Source organism: Diadema antillarum, unplaced genomic scaffold (assembly GCF_040938485.1).
Source record: "Diadema antillarum isolate AM-2024a unplaced genomic scaffold, OU_Dant_1.0 scf00000039, whole genome shotgun sequence".
NCBI lineage: Eukaryota > Metazoa > Echinodermata > Echinoidea > Diadematoida > Diadematidae > Diadema > Diadema antillarum.
This window is the reverse complement of record NW_027270928.1, coordinates 1,392,884-1,415,901: the sequence shown is the minus strand read 5'-3', so window position 1 is coordinate 1,415,901 and position 23,018 is coordinate 1,392,884. Positions and strand designations below refer to the sequence as shown.

Sequence of the window (23,018 nt, the reverse complement as noted above, 5' to 3'; positions counted from 1 at the left end):
TCTCAAATAACGATGATAAGATATGGAAAAGACATGAAGATGGACTGGCAGACAAACCAAAACTTTGCCTCCAGCATTTTGGGGATGGAGGCACCCCACCCTTCCCCCTCACAAAAAACAACAACAACAACAACAACAACAAAGGTGAAGTCTCTTCACAGACAAAACTTTTGTTCTTACATTGACCCTAATATATGAAAATTTAAGATAAAATAAAAAGGAAGTGTTGAGATGTCAAAAATATTCTAAAATAACAATGATAAAAGTAATGGCAAGACAGTAGTATTGATTTAAAATTGTTTATACATGAACCTTGAATTAAAGGTACAGGCATGAGTAAACATGACTCTAACTTAGAGAAGCCATGCATAAACTATGAGGTGGTATAATAGGCATTATCATACCTCCCTGGTACCAGCTCATAATTATGGTCTCACAACTTTCCTTTTGTGACTTTGTTCATAATATTTCAGTGAGGTTACCCTGAATGAGAGTTGTTACGAATAAATAAATGTTTTGGAAACAACTATAATTTAACCCAATGGGCTTGAAGAAATTGACTCTATGGTTTCGATCTGTTTCTCTCAAAGGAAGTATTATCTGTAATATTCTACTCTTACCTATTTTTGCTCAGCCCACATACAATGTACAATAATCATCCCTTTGTAAAGTTGGCAGTCTGAAACCTTTCAACATACTAGATTTCATACTTTACTGAATCTCTTAAATCAATCACACTTGTATACAATGTTTAAGTGCTGCAGGGTTTTCAAAGCAGTCCAACATATTACTCTCATCTGTTATAAGGGGACAAAAACATCTCGTGCAAAGTCAACACCATAAATGTGATGATGTTTATGGAAGTATGCAAACACCAACCTTAGATGCTTTATAATAGTTGCCAGCCATGTGTGTCAATGCTTGAGAACTGAAATTGGTGCTTTTGAAATATCATAACAGTTCACATATCATTGGGAGTACAAATATATATACATTGTACATTGTTGTATTTATGCGCTAAGCAAGAACTCCCTGAACAGAAAATTTTATGTGCCGATGACTCTTGAGACAGAATGTTTCCATGGAAATAAAGCAGGCACCTATTCTTGGAGTAATGGGCATTGTCAATTTCATGCTAAAATTTTTATTTTTGAGCAAGGTTAAGTATAGCACAGCGTTGCAATATGTAAGGAACAACACTTAAATGCAGCAGGAATGTGTTCCTCATTGGACATCATAACACAAAAAATGTGTTACTACTTTTCTTTCTTATCGCCACTGTGGCTGACCACAGACAGTGCGATGCCCATCTGAGCCGTGTAATACGTCGTCATGACGATAGACTGCGAGGACGGGATGGCGCTGCGGAACATGTTCGTCGCCAGGACGAAGTCGGAGATGCAGAAGAGGATGGCGCCGATGCAGGCCGCCAGCTTGGTCCAGGTCCAGAGGTTCTCGAAGAACTGGAGCCGAGCCAACGCCCTCCATGCCATGATGACAATCAGACCAATGTAGAGGCCGCCTAGGAACGTGAGCTCGTAGGCCGCAAAGCCCGGATACATAAATCCATATGCGCAGGCGCCTATCAAAAGAAAGGGTACGAAGAGGTTACCCTTGATGGGTCTGGTGCCGAAGGCACAGATGTACATGACGTGGGCCAGGGCAAAGAAGAGGAGTCCGTGGATGAAATACTGGTTGACGTACACCAGGCAGCCATCGCCGATGCACGAGAGAATGAGACCGGTGAGGATCGCCAGGTGGTAGCGCGGGATGACGCTCAGGCCCCGCTTGTAGAGGAGGCGGATCTCGTTGATGACGAAGCCGCAGAGGCAGAGAATGGGCAGGCACTTGATGGCCACTGCGAACCAGGACGGCTCAGGTCGCAGGATGAAGTAGAGGAGGGAGAACTTTATGAACGGGAGCAACTTGGGCCCCACAGTTTTAGCCTGCAGTGAGGAGAGACGCAGAATGACAGTATTCCATATAAGCATGATAAAAAAACAAGAAATATATATATACATATGAGAGAGAGAGAGAGAGAGAGAGAGAGGGGAGGAGTAGATTCCAAGTGTGAAATGGACAGAGAAAAAAAAATAGAATAATCAATAACAAGTAAAAGATGGAGAGACACACATTCCGATACAGAAGAATAGCAACGGACAGAAAAAAAAAGCACTGACAATACGAGTGACAGTCTAAAGTGGGAGATGGGAGGCAGACATGTATGTTTTTGCATTCAATAAACAAAACAAAGACTAAAAGAAAATAACATACTTTCACACATTATTTTTAGGATGCCTTTTTTGTTTCTCATGCCATCCACTTTGCTTTTGCTTTCATGTCAAAGTAAACCAAGCAGAAATGGGGTAAAACTATCACAGGATCAGACCTTGGTGCTCACTAAAATGTATAAGTACAGGAATAGACTGTACTTTAGGCAACAGTCAGCTGCTAGCAGCTGCAGTTTACATACATGTGTTAGTCATTTTTCTACTTTAAAGGGTATGATCAGCCATGCTGTTCTTACAATTGAGGATACAGAGAGACTATCACATTAGGGTAATTCCATGGGGTTGGGACTGAAATTGTGACATACAAGTTGAAAATTCAAGTTGGGTAAATTGAAATTTCCTTTTCCCCCCTGATTTGTTACTCCCATTCTTCAACATATTCCACTAGAAATCTGTTTATTACTTCGCACACTTTCAGTCAGCATGGGTAAACAGGTATGGCAAAATACCTATGTTACACGGACTTCATTTGTTGACATCCTTCATCATTTTGTGTTCTGAAATGATAACAATGAACACATCCACGTTTTTTTCATCCATAGCACATCAACATGTTATTTAACAGGCGCATGAGATCATTATTAGTAAGATTGTATGTTCTGATGTCAACTGCAAGCCACTTTTATTAACATGTTTTTTTCTACAAACCATTAACAATTTCAATCAAAGGTTTAACTTTTTCATCAAGAGTGATACAATGACAATATTCTTAAAAGCACCACAATTGAAGCAAGTGATTTGTATGGGTATTCAAGTGAAAACATGATTTTATTGTTATAATCAGGGGTTTTCAGACAACAACCTAGCCCACGGTGTACTACCTATGTTACACGGACAATATGTCTTTGTAACATAGGTACACTACGACATATCAACTGATTTCCTTTATTGTGGTGTGAGATGTTAAAACCTACACATATAGACTTAATGTATGTTCCCACAAATAACACTATTGTAACAGTTCTTTGGAATTATATCTACTGCACACCTGTGGAACAATACCTATGTTACACAGACTTCAATTCTTTGTAACTCTGATATGAAAGAAGGCAGACTTAATCAGAAGAAGAAGAAGAAAGTGAAGCTTTACACAATTTGACCTAATATACACTAACAACATCATCAACTAGTTGTCAACTAACTAAGAAAACTAATAAAGAGAAATCAGACAAGTTTTTTTGCCTTCTCCATGTTCTTTGTTTGAAATTAATTTCTGCTCTTTTGTCCAATGTCCATTTAGCCCTCGATTTTTGTTTTTCTTCTGTCCATTTTCCCCCTGTGCAGTTTTCTTCTTGTCTAGTTTGTTACATTCGCTCTTCTTGGGTGTTGCTTTGTCGGCTTCCTCTCTGTTTGTGGAGTGCTGTGGATGTGTCCTTTTCACTCTTTCATGTAGTTTAACACGTAGCGGTGGTAGAGGAGGAGCCATGGCAGATTCATCAAAAAACTGAACAAAAGGTGTAAAGAGAAATAGAATAAAAAAATTACAAGAAAATTTTTGTCGGGGTTGGCTATATATTCCTGTTGACGTATCTGTGTGTTTATGAATGGAAGTAAATAATTTAAACAATTTTGCTTACATTTCTACCTCTTGGCATACCCATTAGCTAGAGTTCCATGTGTACCTCCCACCAAAATTGAAAAAAAAATGGGTTATGCTTAAAATGATGTAAGTATTAATAATGATAATATAGCATGTAAAACATAGGAAAATATCATTTTCATACTCTATGCTAAAAACTTGTTTTCAGATGCAAGCTACACTGTAGGAAGGGCAGGTCGCTGCCCCCAGTGTTCTAGCTAAGGTTAGGGCTAGGGTCAGGGTTACGTTTACGGTTATGGTCCTTAATAGACTCCCAAAATAATACTAGGCCCTATTTTATATTCATCCCCAATCGAAATTGTCGCCCTCTTTTTGAATGATAGTGTAGAGCAATAATAGTCCAATTTTGATTGGGGTTCATAATTTTATTGAAGCCTTTCCTATCCACTACCCACCCAAACTGAATAGGACACTGGCATTTTAGCTTTGAGACTTCACAGTGGGTGAACATGGAATGGAAATGGTGAATCCTTGTGAAATGTTAACAACTTCATCAGAGCATCTAACAGGTCAGTGAAATCTTGGAAGGAAAACATTGACATTTTCGAAGTAAATCTGTTAAAGAGAAAGAATTTCACAGCTCCTAGTTCCCTCAATATCACCAGCAAAATAAGGCAACCTCTATTTCTCTAGCTCAGATGCAGTCTGGACATCTACGTTTTCCAACTAGTATATAGTGATTAATACTAACTCTAGCACGTCTACCTTGGTAGATACCTAATGACAAAAGGGTCCAAAAATTCACAATAATCGGGAGGTAAAACAATTTTATATTGCAGTGAAGATACACTGATATACTTTTGTATGGTTTTCTAAGAGAGGAATATATGCTCATTTTGCAGAGACCGGCATGGACGGAAAATTTGGCAGTCAAAATTATGAACATGAACCTGTAACAAATATCTCAGTATGTGGGACTACAGTATCATCGTCCACAGTATTTTTGGCCAGTTCAGAGGTTTAGATGTCATTTTTTTTTCTCTAATAGAGTTACAGAATATGACAAATGTTATTATTTTCGTAAAATAGCGTAAAAGCTTACCAATTGACATCAGAAACATTAAAACTCCTGTACCTACGTTACATGGACAACGGCAGAAAAACAGATCTTGCGCTGTCCAGGTAGGTGTATATTGGCTGTGAGTAGTTTTTCTGCCATTGGGGGAGGACTGCCAGTGACATGAATACGATTGCTGAAGTTAGTAGCTCTTCTTTTTATCGCGAGACGCGTCTTTCCTTACCTACGTTACACGAAGAGGCCGGACATCGCACTGAAGTACAGTGATATGTTCTGTATTTTCTCGTTTATTTGGAGGATTTTGATGCTAATTTTTGGATAAGAATACTCCTGAAATATAAATCTCATTATAGAAAGAAAGTTTCTAATCATATTATGATTGGAAGTGTATTAAAAACCATGCTATACCTATGTTACAACAAAAATTGCCATGGACATCGTTTGTAACATAGGTATGAGGTTGCTTGAAGATGCTCTGGTGTTCTTATTTTGTTACAAATGTTTATGTGCCTTATAGTCTTTGTAGAAGTCACCTTGCCTCTCTTAATTATGATAGGCATAATGCTGAAAGGTTGTATATTCCTGTTTTACATTGCCATGAAAATGGCATATATTTATGTCACAACATAAACCACAAAAAACCATGGGACATCATTAGTGAAACAGTCATAGACAAAATACATTTGTACACAGGCTTGTTTTTTTTCCATCAAATAATTCTTCACACATTTCTCTCCAAGAATAACTGCAAACCACGGACAATTATTTGATAAATTTTTCAGAATATGACTTTTATTCCCTACACAACATGAAAATCTAGAGAAGACCCAACCCCATGGAATGACCCATATATCATACCACATTATATTGGGCATAAGTGTACACAGTAATAGTGTTTTGATTTTGTCATGTATTGTACAGTACACAAGTGTACATCATATCAAGCAGCAAAACTATGTAATGTGTCTGGAATCAGATTATGTTGAATCACTAGTTCACATTCTTCATTGTAAAACCTCACTTGCAAAATATCATCTATCATGTATGGGCAGTGGTCCTTAGAAAGGAGATAGTGCTTTTAAGATCCCGTTTACAGTGCGGGGCTGGGCCGAGCTGCGGCCGATCCCCGCAATTTTGTCCGTTTACACTGTCGGGCTCGATCAGCCGCGCTTTTAATTCAAAACTTGCAATATTTTGTCGTAGTGGCGCTCTGCTTGTAAACAAACGCAATTTGTATAGTCTGGTTTTCAGACCCTTTGCCAAGTGGATTCCATGGCAACGAAGTCGCCGTTCGGGCAAAGGCCTTTGCCGAAGGAAAAATCCTTTGCAGGACAAAACCACCTTAAACTATACTAGTTTTCGACGTTGAGGGGGTTAATATCGTGAATAGCGAAAAACTGCGGGCAGAGGTTCTGGAAGCCAGACTAAAATCGGCCGCGCATTTGGCCCAGTTTGCGTTTATAAGAGGCAGGGCTCGGCCACGGCCGAGACCACCCTAAGAGCGTGGCCAAATGGGCAGCCAATTTTGGCCCCGCATTTGGCCTTTTACGCGTTTACACTGAAATGAAGGCGGGCTCGGCCATGGCCGAGCCGCAGCCGAGCCTCGCACTGTAAACGGGGTCCTAGAGATCACACAATTTAATGATGGGTTAAATGTGAAGCAATTGGGCAATTCCACAGGTTGGTGGACATGGACCAAAACATGAAAAGTTGGTACATGTGCTGTACTTGTTAAAACAAAATGGTTACAGACTTGTGCATGTGTGTGTGTGTGGGTGGGGGGGGGGGGGGGGGGGGGCGGGGGTCTACAAAGTCTACAGGTACACTTTAGTGAAATCATGGAAAATCCATTATCACATATCTACTGAACTAAAAAATATCACAATATTAGTTTTAAAAAATTAAGATATTTTCCCCTGAAAGTTGTATTGTGATGTTTCTGGGGCTTTTCATGCAAAGAGTATTAGAGACAACAATCCCCTTACACTTACAGTCCAAACTACAGTGTACCAACATTTCTGCATGATTGATATGTCATAGGTCTAATGATCATTTTACACTGTAAAAATGCAAAGCAGAACCTGTATAATATACTGCAAGTTGTAAAGAAACAAAATTGGCTACACTCTATTTTCATGGTTAAAATGGAACCTGAGTAAACATAATGGCCCGAATTCACGAAGGTGGTACAAATGAAACCATGGTTTAAACCATGGACAAAAACCATGGAGCGCCAAGTGTCTCACGGAATATTTCGTTACGAAATTGGTCATTTCGTCGACAAAATGACCGTTTCGTTAAGGAAATTATCATTTCGTGGACGAAATGTTAATTTAGTTACAAAATGTTGTCATTTCGTTACAAAATAATCATTTCATCGACGAAATGACTGATTTTATAACCAAATATTCCATGCGACACTTGGTGCTCCGTGGTTTTTGTCCATGGTTTAAACCATGGTTTCATTTACCACCTTTGTGAATTCGGGCCAATGTGAGTACCCATTATTTTCTGATATGAATATGATCTGCAACAGAGAGATGTCCAATATGGTCTCTTTCCACCCTAGATGAACCAGAGTCAGCCTCCCTACCATGGCTCATAGAAAAAGGTAGAAACATTTTCCCAAACAGCCTCAGATGAGGAAATTTTCACTTAATAGCTCATTGCTATCACGCCATTCCTAAGTAATTATGAAATGTGAATTTCAATGCATAAAAATTTGTAGAGGTGGCAGAAAGTTCGCTTCTTCCTCTGTGGTTTTGATACTGTATTCTAGACATGTACTGTAATACAATAAATATGTGTGCACTGATGCAATTACAAAGTCATTTACAGTATGAACATTTGTACTTTAAAAAAAAAAAAAAAATTAAAAGGACAATTTATGTCAATATAATTTCCGCTCAAAAAACTATTGTGTAGCTGTGTTGTCTCAATGACAAAAAAAAAGAAAGAAAAAAAAAAGCTGATTGTCATGCTTTTTTCAGTAGAATTTAACAAAAATTCCCACACCACGATGGTTTTACGGTTGGGTACCCGGTATTTATTGTTATGGTTGCAACTGTGCGTCACTCCATCTCCTGTTGAATTACGACAATAGTCACACCCGCCTGGATAGCGATTGTGTAGATAGAACTACTGTACATAAAGATATTCACAAAGAAGCACATCATGGCAGCTCAACTGAAAAAAAAAAAAATGTTGTACCTAAAAACTCTTTCCACACATTGTGACAGATACACACATACAACTATACATGTACCTCAAAAGGGCTACATTTGTAGCAATCACACACAACACAAGGCAGGAATTCTTCATATTCTATGCACACCAACATGGACCAAAATTGAGCTTTGTGAAACCTTTACGTTCCCAAGCACTAATAAAGCTCACTAAAAATAAATTGCAAAATGTTTAAATCAGCATTCAGTCATCTTTTCAAACTTGACCTACACAACGTAGCGCTGACATTATTAAGAATAGTTGTTGGCAAGCAATAATAACAATAATGAATAAATAAAATAATCAAGTCATAATTTTCTCATCCTCTGATAATGCCATTGATCAGTTGCTCACAGATGAACACGATCGAGGCATACATTTGTATCTCAAACAAGACAAATATCCCTAGAAGTAACACGAAATTGCATGCTAACTTTCAAGATCATGTTTCACATACCAAGCAATATGTGCTCCAGTTGGATCTACATACTCTGATCAAAGATACACTGTAGACTGTGAAAACCTGATTTTTTGGTTGAGGCCTAATTCCAGATTTCTAACATTTTTTGGTGAGATACTGAGAAACCTCTTAAATGAAATGTGAAAGAATTTGTATTTTCCAAGAGGAATTCAATGTTTATTTGATGAAGATTGGTTTAGAAATAGTCGAGATATGCAAAACAGAGCGAAAGGCGGGTCCCACCTTTTATTACAATCACTTTGGTTTGTTTTTGGATGTCTCAGCCATTCCAAAACCGGTTTTCATTAAATAATTGAGTTGAATTTCTCATAACAGAACGACAATGCTCTGTTTACTACTTCATAGAAGTGGTTTCTTGGTAGATCTCACAAAAAGTATCCTCATCTTCACCAGTACTATACCATCCCTTTAAACTTCTAGTGAGGCCCTCTCCATTTGCACCTCCACGGGCTGGGAGGTGAAGCTTAAAAATAGCCTAGAAAATTTTGCTGAACTAAAAAAAAATATGACTCACACCTGGCAAAGGGACGAGAGAGAGAGAGAGAGAGAGAAGAGAGAGAGAGAGGGAGAGAAAAGCCGCTGCTCTGAAGAAAAGAGATAACGTCGGTGTCCTTGATTTTAAACTCCAGGAGAGCTCAATGGTGGAGGTTTCCTGAAATAGCATGTCATCGACTGCTGGTACCGAGGATTGAAGACTATAAATAGGAAGACAACTTCTGGGGCCCATTGCATAAAACTCCAACCAGATTTTTTTCCTATTGAAATCACAAAATTCCGGTTGGAAGCTTCCAACCAGAGTTTTTATGCAACGGATTTTACGTTCTTAGGTTAGCAACCTTAAAAAGTTTTATGCAACGGGACCCAGGGTGTAGGGTACGGGTACACTTCTGCCAAACATGGCGGGGCAAGGATTTAAAAAAAAAAAGAAATCTTGTCATGTAAGAATATAGTTTTAGTTGGGTACGATATGTAGATTTACAAGTAGGTCCAACAACCTTTTTGAGTGAAACATATAGACTTGTCTACATTATTAGCATTTCTTGAAGATTGCACCCAAGTCTTTTGTCATTATCATCAATTATCAATTAGACAAATGTTTATGACAGTGATGATCTCCAAACTACAAGATCAAGAGTACTGTTTTATATGCAATATATTTTCATTCATTTTTTTTTTTTTTTTAATCCATGATTGATTCAATTGATACTTCGTGAACAACATCCAAGGGTGTTCGGAAGCACGCGACTTATATCAAGTAGCAGTGCAGTGCAGGCCTAAAGTATAAATGGTTATCAATGGTCTATCTAAATTTGCACATGATAACAATTCTAATCTTGATCTTACCACATCTATTCTCGATAAGGCCATGATCTTGTCTGATCTCGTTACTCTAGTGTAGTACAAAATGTAGTTCTGCACTGTATAGGTGACTGATGAGAGTTTTCCGAGATAAAGAGCAGGCACCCCGGTACTCCAGCAGCCGGTGAAGAAGCTTGAAGTTGAACTTGAAGTCAGTGTCGGGATTGGAAAATGGCCAGCGATTGCGTGCTTACATGCGCGGGGAGCAAGAAACCATGCAGCCGGTTCTGAAGTCAACTGACGGGTTGACCGACACGACACCTTTGCTTTAGCCACAATTCATAAACGTCCGCAAAGCTAGAAGGAAAGTTATAAATTGATCGAACGATATAATGTAAATTTTACGTTCTCAAAGTCAAAGCGCAAACACTGCGATGAAATGATGAGTGAAAGGATGGTTGTCACAATTTTGCTGAAACAGACCGGTGCACTTTGATCAATGTTGATGAGTGGTTCCCTGCACTTTTTTCACCGAGTGCAGCCGCGCCGGGCCAGCCGAGATCAGAATATTGCACGATTGTCAAAATAATCACGAGTCCTAGGTTTTTAATCTTCTAATCGGTCACTGTTTCTTGCTTGTCCCTGTGTCTAGTGAATAACATGACAGTGCCACGAGCTAACAACGTTTCTTCCCTCGCTACTTTCATTCGATCGTCTACATTCACTTATAGATACTGTACAGCTATCTTGAACCGGTGTCGCAGCTGCAACACACGTACACGATGTCCTGTGTTTACGTTTTACCTCCTAATCAATCAATGACGTAAGTCGTTCCACGTGATGTCCTTTGTTGTCATCTAGTCTATTTCGATGCTTTATCTCCCTATCGATTATACAGAATAGATACAGCCTATCGTAAAATTGATATATTTTGTTACATAAATACTTAATACTTATGATATATCCAATATCAACCGTACTGCATGGGAATCTTATTTTTTTCAAAAAAAAACCTCATTATTTTGTTAGTAGACTGTTTTATTCCTTCTACTAAGACTATCACACGGAAGTTGGGAATTTTTTTTTGTATTCTTTGCGGTGCAGACTCTCACTCCTCCGTGCGTGCAGCAGTCGGTGGGCTATAGCGCTATCTACTCAGTATCTGATTCTGCTGCAAACTTTTTCATACTCGTACTAGACAGCGCGCCCTCACATGGGTTGCGAATGTTGACGGCCCGCGGTCGGCAAAAAAGAAAAGAAAAAAGAAAGGCCTGGATGCCGACCAAAGAGATTTTAAAACCATGCACACACACAAAAACGAAAGAAATGAGGGCTGAAAAGGTTCTTTTTTTTTAATGGGAAACATTAGTGTTGCTTTTTCTCGCTCATTAAACATGTGCAGTATTACAATATCGAGAAAACAGCGGCCTAAAAATTTTCATGAAAAATGCAGTAAATCATCGACTAACAAACAAACCAGGGCCCCGTTGCTAGAAACTTTGCGTTTAAACGCAACTTGCAACTGATTGTCACTGGCCAATCAAAATCATTGTTGCATGCATGTCTTCTTAATAGGGCGGACCCTGAGCCAATCAGAATGGTTGTTTCAAAATTAGCATTTATTGGCAATTCGTCGGCGACCATCCGAACCGTCGTATATGTCAAAATTCGGTAAATTTTTCGAATTTCAGATTTTGCCGTTTTAAGAAAGCCCAGCACACACTCTTTCTACTCACAAAATTTTGAAACCGGATTTTGTGTTTTTAACAGAGAAATTTGATATACGTCATTTTGCCTGAACGCGAATTGGCTGAAGGCGTTCATCCGAACCGACGTATCGCCATACGTCGGTTCGGGTGGGCGCGAATCTTCGAGTCGCGTTCAGAGAAGGTGTCGTATCGCCAGAACTGGCAGAAGCAGACGATGGAGCGTCAACCGGACCCTCCCCGGACCGGTGAGTTTTACAATGAGTAGCTATGAAATCATGGAATTTCAAATAAAATGAACAGACCCAGGCAAGTTCTATCCGTAAGATTGTCACTTGTCAAGATAAATACGCAGATTGTCGTGGGTTTTCCAAAATATTTCGTTTTGTTGTTAGGTGTAGTCCTGTGTATAGATAAATATGTGGGTACAAAGGGATACTCTATACATACACTGTAGTAATCAGTACAGTTTAGTAGGGTTTAAATCATAGACCCTTTTAGTCTAGAAAAACAACGTTCACAATGATCTCGTTGAGTTGGCTTTATGTGCTAATGGTCCATATGTGGACCTCATACGTAGTGGGTGTGGGCAATGCCAAACTGTTAACACTTCAGGGTGAGTTGTTTGGGAATTACCACAAAAAGTACGAGATTAATAGTCAGACGAGTCTAACAAGTTACGTGGTCACAGCCAACAGAGCGGCTAATCGCTGGTTCATCATTGAGTGTAGGGCCCTAGAGTTCTGATGATAGGTTCTATACTTACTTATATATCTATGGCCGATTGAGCCCCAAGATTGCAAGCACACACAAAGAAAAACACCCAAATCTGAGTGTAATGTATCTCATGTGAATTTGCCAATGTAAGCCAAGGAAGGAGCTAGTAGAAGCCGAATTCAAGGGCCTATACTGGCTATAGGCCTAGTAAATATGAATAATTTTACCAACGTCTGTAAATTTATCTGATAGGCCTACTAGGATTCCTGGGACTCTAGGAGTAGGATTAAATTATGCTGGCCCATAAATACATATGTGTTGTTCAGAGATCTAGCCAACTGCAAAAGCTTTGTACGGGTACCAGTACTGAGTATGTTTTCATCGCATGCATTTTTATGTCGCTGTGAGTGCCAAGTCTCCATGATATTGAAATCACTGCAATGAAAGCTTTATCAGGGCTGCCAACTCTCACGCATTGAGCGTGAGACTCACTCATTTTGGTCCTTTCTCACTCTAAAACTTTATTTCATTTGCATGCATTTCTATTGATCTCACTCATTTTGACTCCTGAATTATACTATAGCATTGGCCTATGGGAGTCTCACTCTCAACTAGTTTCCAGTGTTGGCAGCCCTGCTTTAGTGTGTTAACAGGCCAGAGGGCAGTACTTGAGTAAGCCCCTCCTGTGATATCTAATAGTAATACGCTGATGTTGCACTACAATTAAAATATATAAATTTAGGTCTAAATGCAATGTTCCAATTGTCAGATCTAGCCTAGCTATAGGCTATAGGTGAACACACATTCTAGCGGGTAGTTTTGCAGTACCATAAGCACAGGGAATCTTCGCCCTCTATCCGTTTATAGTATGAGTTGAATTGTGCTTTTGCATTTTTATGATCAATGTAAAAATAGACCACCAGATAGGCTTGAGGTAAAACATTTCTGCTAAAATTAAATTTTTTTTTAATACACTTGTAGTGAATGTTTTTGTTTTTGTTTGTTACAGGTCTTTGTCCTCAGGGAAACCACCAGATGTTGAAGTCCTTTGGGACAAAGATGGGTACGAGGAATACCGTAGCTGTTGATCAGCTGAAATTCAGGAAGGGCAGCTTCCCACGACTTGGAGTTCGTGTGTCAATGCGATGGCACAGGAAACTGTGGAAAGGCACAGTTACTGCTGTGTATAGGGGAGAGAATTCTGAAAGCAGTAGCGATGATGGAAACACGAGCACCGTAGACAGCAGTGACGAAGATGATACTTCTGATTATGACGATGATGACAACATTTACCGGGCGAAATTAGGTAAGATTGAGCGCACACAAATGAATACATACTTGTAGTAAAAAGTATGGACAGTATACAGTGTGTGTGTTTATTCAATGCCTCTAATAACTTCATAACTGTGCTGCAATGTTAGAAGTAGCTTACTCCATACTGCATGAATGCATTTAAGTAGGGCCTGGTATATTACATTTTCATGGTGTCAACTCATATACAGCACAACCTGGTATACCATGTTTTCAAAATAAAGACATGAGCATGTACTTGTGTAGCCTTAATTCATGTTTATTTGGGTTATGCCTAAAAAAAACAAAAAAAAACTTTAATGAACAGATACTAGACCTTCTATCAGTATCTTTTCTTTTTTTTTGTGTCACATCTGCTTGTATTTTATGTTAGTTACTTTTTCCAATTTCATAATGCCCTTGTTTTACTGCAAAACTGAAGATCTATGTGTGTAGCCAGCCAGGCCGAGTTTAAAATTTTTTGACTTGCTGACCCCATTCGGGTACCCTATACGTAACAAAAGAGTTTGTAAGCCTATCAGCAAATGCTATTTTTGTGCCTCACTTCCAATGATGTTTTTGTGTTCTTCATAAGCACATGCAATTGACTGTGGAAAGAGGATGCATGTACCGCTTGACTGCTTTTGCATTTAATGCAGATCACCAGTCTGTCCGATCTCTGCTGATGGGCAAAAATAAAACTCTTGTTTGTGGACATTTACATAGGGCTATCTGACAAATGTGGTATTAAAAGGTTAATCTTAATATAAAAAAAATGAATTCAACTTTTAAAAAAATATGATGTTAACAGTGAAAAATATATGCACTGTGTATATTTTGTTTTCCTCATTTACAGTTGGCATCAAAAAGGACATCAGCTACATTGAAGGAGCACCGTTAGATCCATCCCAGCAGAATGTCAGCTCTGACCAACTTCTCAATGGTGAGTGTTTGTAAAGCCTTAATCTTGTTCAGAAACCCAAGCAGATATGGTTGAATCAATCTTGTTGGAATATCAATTAGTAATCCAGATTAAATTATGCTATTGCTGTCATATAATAGCAAATAAAAAGAATGACATCAACTATACACAAGCAAAGAATTGTACCATCCTGGCTACCATGTACCAGTGTTTTTTACAGTTGTCAGGGGTAGGTCAAGGAATTCTGTAAATTGGGGGGGGGGGGGGGGGGGGACCACACGGACATCTCCAGTTTTTCTCTGTTTATTTTTTGTTTAAAAAAAGGGCATCTTAAACCCCATGTGTCCTTGCGCGGATCCACCATGGGTTGTAATCTGGATTACAAAGAAATGATAAAGTCAATCTTTCAATAAATGTGATTTTAAAAAGAATGTAGTATTTATGCACCATGTGTATTTTCTTTTTCTTTTTGTTTTCTTCATTTCCAGTTGCCATCACCAAGGACATGGACTGCATTCACGAGATACCAATACCAGAATTGAACAACGAAGCACCATCAGATCCATCCCAGCAAAATGTCAGGTCTGACCAACTTCTCATTGGTGAGTATTTGTAAAGCCTTAATCTTGTTGGGAAACCCAACCAGATATTGCTGCAGTAATCTTGTTGGAAAATCCATTAGTAATTAAGATTAAATTATGCTATTGCTGTCTTATAAACTTTAATAGCAATTAAAAAGGATGACATAAACTACACACAAGCAAAGAATGTATTATCCTAGCTACGATGTACCAGTGTTTTTTGCAGTTGTCAGGGGTGGGTCCAGGAATTCTGTGAAGTTGGGGGGGGGGGGGGGGGGGGAGAACCACACGCATGTCCTCCAGTTTTTCTGTTCATTTCTTTTGTTAAAAAAATAAAAATAAAGGGTATCTTACACCTGATGTGCCCCACATGAATCAACCACTGGTTGCAATCTGGATGACATGTTATCCTTCTTGTCATATTGTAGCAAATGGCTAACACACAACTGGAGAATGAAGCTTGTCTGCCAATTGTACCTGGACCTTCCAAGCAGAGTGATAATCTATGAGCAATTTTCAAATGAGGATACATGTACCGTTTGACTGTTTTTGCATCAATGCAGATCACCAGTCTGTCCGATCTCTGCTCATGGGCAAGTCTTGTTTATGGACATTTAAATAGGGCTTTCTGAAAATTGTGGTATTAAAAGGTTAATCTAAATAAAAAAGAAAAAAAATTCAATCTTTAAAAAAAAATCAGATAGAAACAATAAAATAAACATGGGCTATGTATATTTTGTTTTCCTCATTTACAGTTGGCATCAAAAAAGACATCAACTGCCTTCCTGAGATACCAATGCTAGTATTGAACAATGAAGGAGCACCGTCAGATTCATCCCAGCAGAATGTCAGCTCCGACCAACTTCTCACTGGTGAGTGTTAGTACAGCCTTAACCTTGTTGGGAAACCCAACCAGATATTGCTGAATCAATCCTGTTGGAATATCCATGAGTAATCTGGATTAAATGACGCTATTGTTGCCATATAATAGCAAATAAAAAGAATGACATCAACTATACACAAGCATAGAATGTAGCATCCTGGCTCCCATGTACCAGTATTTTTTGCAGTTTTCAGGGGTGGGTCCAGGAATTCTGCAAATTGTGGGGGGGGGGGGGGGGGGACCACACGCACGTCCTCCAGTTTTTCTCTGTTAATTTTTTTGTTAAAAAAAAGGGGGCATCTTAAACCCTATGTGTCCCCGCATGGATCCACCATGGGTTGTAATCTGGATGACATTTTGTCCTTTGAAAGAAATGATGAAGTCAATCTTTCAATAAATATGATTTCTTTTTAAATGTAATATTTATGCATCATGTGTATTTTCTTTTTGTTTTTGTTTTCTCCATTTCCAGTTGCCATCACCAAGGACATGGACTGCATTCACGAGATACCAATACCAGAATTGAACAACGAAGCACCATCAGATCCATCCCAGCAAAATGGCAGCTCTAACCAACTTCTCACTGTGAGTATTTGTAAAGCCTTAATCTTGTTGGGAAACCCAACCAGATATTGCTGCATTAATCTTGTTGGAATATCCATTAGTAATTAAGATTAAATGATGCTCTTGCTGTCTTATACACTTTAATAGCAATTAAAAAGGATGACGTAAACTACACACAAGTAAAGAATGTAGCATCCTGGCTACCATGTACCAGTGTTTGTGTTGTCAGGGGTGGGTCCAGGAATTCTGTGAAAGTTGGGAGGGGGGGGGGGGGGCGGGGGACCACACGCACATCCTCCAGTTTTTCTGTTTATTTCTTTTGTTAAAAAAAGACAAAAATAAAGGGTATCTTACACCCGATGTGCCCCACATGAATTAACCACTGGTTGCAATCTGGATGACATGTTATCCTTCTTGTCATATTGTAGCAAATGGCTAACACACAACTGGAGAATGTAGCTTGTCTGCCAATTGTACCTGGACCTTCCAAGCAGAGTGATAATCTATGAGCAATTTTCAAATGAGGATGCATGTACCGTTTGACTGCTTTTGCATTGATGCAGATCACCAATCTGTCCGATCTCTGCTGGGCAAAAAAAAACCCTCTTGTTTGTGGACATTTACAAAGGGCTACCTGAAAATTGTGCTATTAAAAGGTTAATCTTAGTAAAAGAAATTATAAAGTCAATCTTTCAATAACTATGATGGAAAAAAATGAAATGTTTGTGCACCACGTGTATTTGTTTTTCTTTTTGTTTCTTCATTTCCAGTTGGCATCACCAAGGACATGGACTGCATTCAAGAGATACCAATGCTAGTATTGAACAATGAAGGAGCACCGTCAGATCCATCCCGCAGAATGTCATCTCTGACCAACTTCTCACTGGTGAGTGTTTGTAAAGCACTTAATCTAATTGGGAAACCCAACCCAGATATTGCTGACTCAATCTTATTGGAATAACCATTAGTAATCCGGAATAAATGATGCTCTTGCTGTCATATAATGACAAATATAAAGGATGATATCAACTATACACAAGCATAGAATGTAGCATCCTGGCTAATATGTACTATTATTATTTTTTTTTTGCAGTTGTCAGGGGTGGGTCCAGGAATTCTGTAAAGTGTGTGTGTGTGGGGGGGGGGGGAACCACAAGCACGTCCTCCAGTTTTTTCTGTTGATTTTTTGTTCAAAAAAACAAAAACGATAAGGGCATCTTACACCCCATATGTCCACGCATGGATCCACCATGAGTTGTAAGCTGGATGACATCTTGTCCTTTCAAAGAAATGATAAATTCAGTCTTTAAATAAACATGATAAAACAAATGTAATATTTATGCACCATGTGTATCTTGTTTTCCTTTTTGTTTTCTTCATTTCCAGTTGGCATCACCAAGGAAATGGACCGCATTCAAGAGATACCAATACACACTTTGTACCAGAATTGAACAATGAAGCACCATCAGATCCATCCCAGCAAAATGTCAGCTCTGACCAACTTCTCACTAATTATTGCTTGCCTATGGTGCCTACAGTTGTTTGTGCATGCAAAAGCAATTTAGTCTATGTATTCAAATTTTTGATAATTTATCACCCCACCACAATTCTCCATGTTATGATTTGTCTATTCTATAGCTATTAAATATTCGATGATATCATAATAAGCTTTGATATTTTCTTTAACAATAAGTGTCATATTTTTTCATGTGAAAGATGTACATGTAACAGCTTTATTCCTCCTTCCAAATGTGATTTGATTTCTGTAGGACCATTGCGTAGATATTACTGTTATATCGAAATGAACGTACAATCACAAACATGCACATAATAACAACTCAAATCATACTTTTTTTTTAGCCCTAAGACCTGAGTTATTAGAGATTCACTAATATTAAGAGGAAGTTGGCCTTCTGCTTTAAGCCATTTCCATCTGATGAATGTTTCAGAATGTTTTTCAATATAAACTGTATTGTGTACAATTTTCTCATGTTAAAATCGGTTTAACAATTAATTTAGATCAATATCTATTTAACCAAAGACATTTTGATATGTACATTTAAGAATGTTCGAGGAAATGTAACCATTGTATTAAAAGACATGTTCATTATCAATGAATTTAAATCAATATTTATTTTACCACAGACATCTTGATCATTCTGTAAATTCAAAAAATGCTCATGAAATTTTACCATATTTAAGGACATGTTCATTCCTTTTCTTTTCTTTTTTGATGTGAGATATGGATTGATTTTGAAATGAATATTTCTGCATTTTAATGCAGCCTTGTCTCAAGACTCACTTTCTTTGTTTTGTTTTGTTTTTTTCTCTTCTATGTACTGTGATCTCATATCGTGAGGAAATCATAATATTATGCACACTAAAATGTCAGCATATATAATTGGAAGTGAAATGATATTCATAGTACTACTTGAATATCATCTAAGTCTGTAGGGGTCTGTAGGACAATACACCTTTTATTATTTGTGTGAACAAGTGCAATCCATGTTTGTGTGTGTGGGTGTTTCTGCATAGAAAATTAATTTGCATCTGTTTCAGAGTCCTGAACGTATATACAATGTATATATATATATATAAACAATAATGTGAGACAGACGTGTGGCTAAGTAAATTCTTTGCTTGTTATTTCTGATGAGCAAGCTGATAATTGAGTTTTACCCAACTGAATGATCATGAATTATGTCTGCCATGCATGTGAGCTGTGACGAAAATCTTTATTCATGGGTTAAAATGTACAGTATCCATCATGGTAGCTTAGAAAGAATGAAAGTTAGGTCATTACAGTCATGATTGCGGCATGAATTACCACAAAGAATAGCAAGGCTTGGATGTGTGATTTTGGTTTTTGTTTACAGTATTGGAGAGTAGGAGAGAGGGTTAAAGCATTGCAAGGGAAAGAGAAGAGGTGGAGGAGAGCAATGAGAAGATGAAATGAGAGGAAAAAGAAGAGGCAGGCTGCAATGAAAAAGCAATAATTTCATAGGCCCCACCTCTTTCACAATACATGTATAACCACTTTTTGCGTGATACAAATTAGATACAAACTGATCAAAGATAATGTGTTCTAAACATGGAGTGGGTTTTTTGATTGTTTGTTTGTTTGTTTTTTTGGTTTTTTTTACATCAAAGGAACTCTCGTCTGATGCCTGAAGCGTAATTCATGTCAAAAAACAAAACAAAACAAACAAACAAAAAATCTGCAGAGGAACCTCCCCCTCCCCTACCAGTGTTCCATCATGCATGCCAAAAGTAGACCTTGGACGTATTTGTACTACATCTTATGAAATTATGACACAGAATAGTTGCATTCACACAAAAATATGCACGAAATCACTCGTTTTACAGATAAATACCAAGTAGCCATGCATATCGCATAGACGCGCGTGTTATAAGAATAGGATACGTCGGTTCGGAGATCGCACTTTCGGTACGCGCGTTCAGCAAACTGACGTATCACCCCGATACGTCAGTTCGGATGACCGCGCGTACTGAGAGTGCGATCTCCGAACCGTCGTATACCTGTTTTTCGACTCTTCCTGTGCGGAGGCCTTTCTTTTTGTGAACGTAGCATTAGTTTTATTCATACATGATTTTAAATACATATATTATACGAATCGTCTGGAATTTGCCTTTCTTTTCATATAAAAAGATCGGGAATAAAAGCAAGAAATTTCTTTACACTAGACTTCAAATGACCCCAAACTTCAAACGCGTTTTTCTCGAAAACGTGTTCTCGCACACCGCTGACAGATACGACGGTTCGGATGGTCGTCGACGAATTGATTGCAACTTTCTTGCAACGGGGCCCAGGGCCGAGGGAGAGTTTTCAAGAAAAAAAAAAAAGGGGGGGGGGCACTCCTCTCCTCCACTTCCGGGTTTGATGAGCTATAACAAGTAAAAGAACGAAAAAAGTCCTCAGCTCATCTCTCCCCTTCCACTTCCGGGTTTCTTCAGCTGACAAGCAAAAAAACAAAAACAAAACAAAAACAAAAACAAAATAAAAAAGGGTCTTCAGCTGAAAAATATAACCTTGCCGCGCTCACACTTCAAGATCTATTTCTTTTAAGTGCCACTCACGTACTTCCGAGTTAAAAAGTGGGGGGGGGGGGGGGGCAAAATGATCCTTTGTATGGTGCACAAAAAGTGGGGGGGGGGGGCAAAGGGGGAGGCGAGCCCCCACGGCCACCCGGTTCCGCCGGCCATGCAAACTAACGCACAAACAAACAAACGAGCATACAGACAATAAGATTGTATTAAAAAAAAGATACTGGTAAAGTACTCACCCTCTTCATTCAGGTTAACTAAAGATCTATTTATAGAACTTTCTAATATACTTTTTACCACATACACCTGAAATGGACTTTGAGGGTCATGAAAAAAAAATGGGGCACTGATGTCCAACTGGCTGTGATAATGCTCCCTTATAAATTATTTTCTTGATATCACCTAATGTGCAGAAAAGAAGATGAAGATTGTCGAACCTTGGCAAATTAGTATGCATGCACATGATATTGATAAGAATTATAGGCCTATAATGCTTTATACAAATCGATACTCTGCCATGTCAACGCCCTCAATTTTGGAATAACTGGACACATCAATCGATTCTCTGACAAACTTTTGCTGGGGAAGGGGGGGGGGCATTGGAGGATTGGACTATCCGGTATATTACAGGATAGCGATAGTTATGTGAAAGAAAATGAATGGTATACTATAGTAAGTATTTATGCCTATCCAATTACAGGTTGCGTATAAACTCAGAAAATGGCCGTTTAGTATTCTAAAAACCAGTCATTATTACGAACAATAATCAGATTATGGTTGGAAAAAGTATTTTAGTTCGAGTCATTTTGTATCACAGATTGTGTGGTAGATTGTGTTCACGCTTGGATGAACAAGAGGCATTGTTTGCAAGAGTGCAAAAATAGACTTACACCAACGTATAAAAGTGAGAGAAGGAGGTCGGAGGTATATCAGGATAGGACATGAAAAATGCATTACGTGTATATCGGCTATTAGGGCCTGTACCCGTGTTCTGTTTTTTTTTTTTTTCTTAGTATAGGGCCTAACAACCTGACTCACCCGTACATTATAGTGACAGGAGAGCTCATTAAAAGGACAACAAATGTAACAAAGGCTACTCAGGTTAACTATAACAAAAAAGAAATCACGTACATTATCATTTTGGGATATGACATGAAGAGTTTTATTGCAAACTCTGCTAAGCGCCATTTTCAACTTTTTAACTTCGTTGGTGTTCGGTATTTACGATCATTATAAGATAGAACAAAATGAAATCTTTCCAGTTATACATGTGGTATATACCTCATAAGATGTTATTGAAGTCGTGATTAGAAATCTCTCGTATTTTTTGTAATCATCTTCTGTGCTTTTAGTATACATAGTAGCAAAAGTACAATATCTCAACTGATAACAAGCATCCTTATGGAGATGCTCGTCATAACTATTATTGAATCTACCAAGCATGTACCGTATGAAGTCATTCCTATAAAAATCTTTGAGTCATTGAGGAATCAAATCAATTCAGTCTCAAACACCAATGTGGAATGGTTTGTAAATTAGACCTACTCTTTTTATTTCATTATGAATTTAATTCAATTTTTACTTTTCATTGTTAATGAGTTTATGGTTATGCGGCAGAGTGAAAAAAATAGTTTTTACTTCCAACTGACCCTTTTGTAAAATTCACAAAAAAGGCATTAATGTCGTATTATAGTTGTCTAATTTTCATCGCAACTTTGATACTTGCAGAATCGATGTATACTGATTTTAATTCTTGCAAAACATTAAAATTAAAAAGTTCCTCTAATTTAGGATGATTTTCTTCTTGAGCGGAGTTCAACCCGATTTAAAGGGGTGTTGGTTGAGGGGCTTCAGGTTTTTCCTTGCAACATAGTGTTGACATAATGAGAAGCCTCTTTAAGAGCGTATTGGTTTTGAAATGGCTGATACACTGTATCCCCAAATCGAAGAGGCCCTAGAGGTGGGACCCTTTTTTTTTCAATAGGACCACTAACTTTCTTTGTTTTCTATTTTGCTTTTGGATATTATAAGGCCTATAGGGCCTATTATACTGGTCTCAGCCATTTCAAAACCGATTTTCTCAAAAAGAAACCTTAAATTCCTTTAATTGTTATATGCTCTTTGACATTTCATAAATGGCTTCTAACCTCAAATCATATATAATAATCTATATATATTTTCATCTCGTGAAAAGTTAAAATCTGAATCCAACATCTCAACCGAAAGTGGGCCCCTTAATAAACATTCTCCATGCAGATATGCCGATTTAATGATAGCAAGAAGACGATAGCTGGTTCGGGCTAAATTTTCCCTCCACAAACAATGGCTTACACGGAATAGGGCCGTCGCGCATGCTCAATAGAGTGTATACCAAAT

The 23,018-nt window shown here is 38.3% G+C and overlaps 1 protein-coding gene across 1 annotated transcript; it reads right to left on the bottom strand.

The window, feature by feature from the left end:
- Positions 1 to 1,229: 1,229 nt before the first annotated feature.
- Positions 1,230 to 11,738, bottom strand: LOC139710683 (lysoplasmalogenase TMEM86A-like). Its single transcript, XM_071622607.1, has 2 exons — positions 11,718 to 11,738; positions 1,230 to 1,946 (listed from the first exon to the last, which is right to left on the bottom strand). The coding sequence occupies exons 1-2, from the start codon at positions 11,736 to 11,738 to the stop codon at positions 1,257 to 1,259; spliced, it is 711 nt and encodes a 236-aa protein (XP_071478708.1). The 3' UTR covers positions 1,230 to 1,256.
- Positions 11,739 to 23,018: the final 11,280 nt, after the last annotated feature.

Coding starts and splice junctions, on each gene's coding strand:
- LOC139710683 (XM_071622607.1), bottom strand. CDS start 11,738: ATGAACGCCTTCAGCCAATTC. Junction 1,947..11,717: donor TGAACGCCTTCAGCCAATTC/GCGTTCAGGCAA, acceptor TCCTCACTGCAG/GCTAAAACTGTGGGGCCCAA.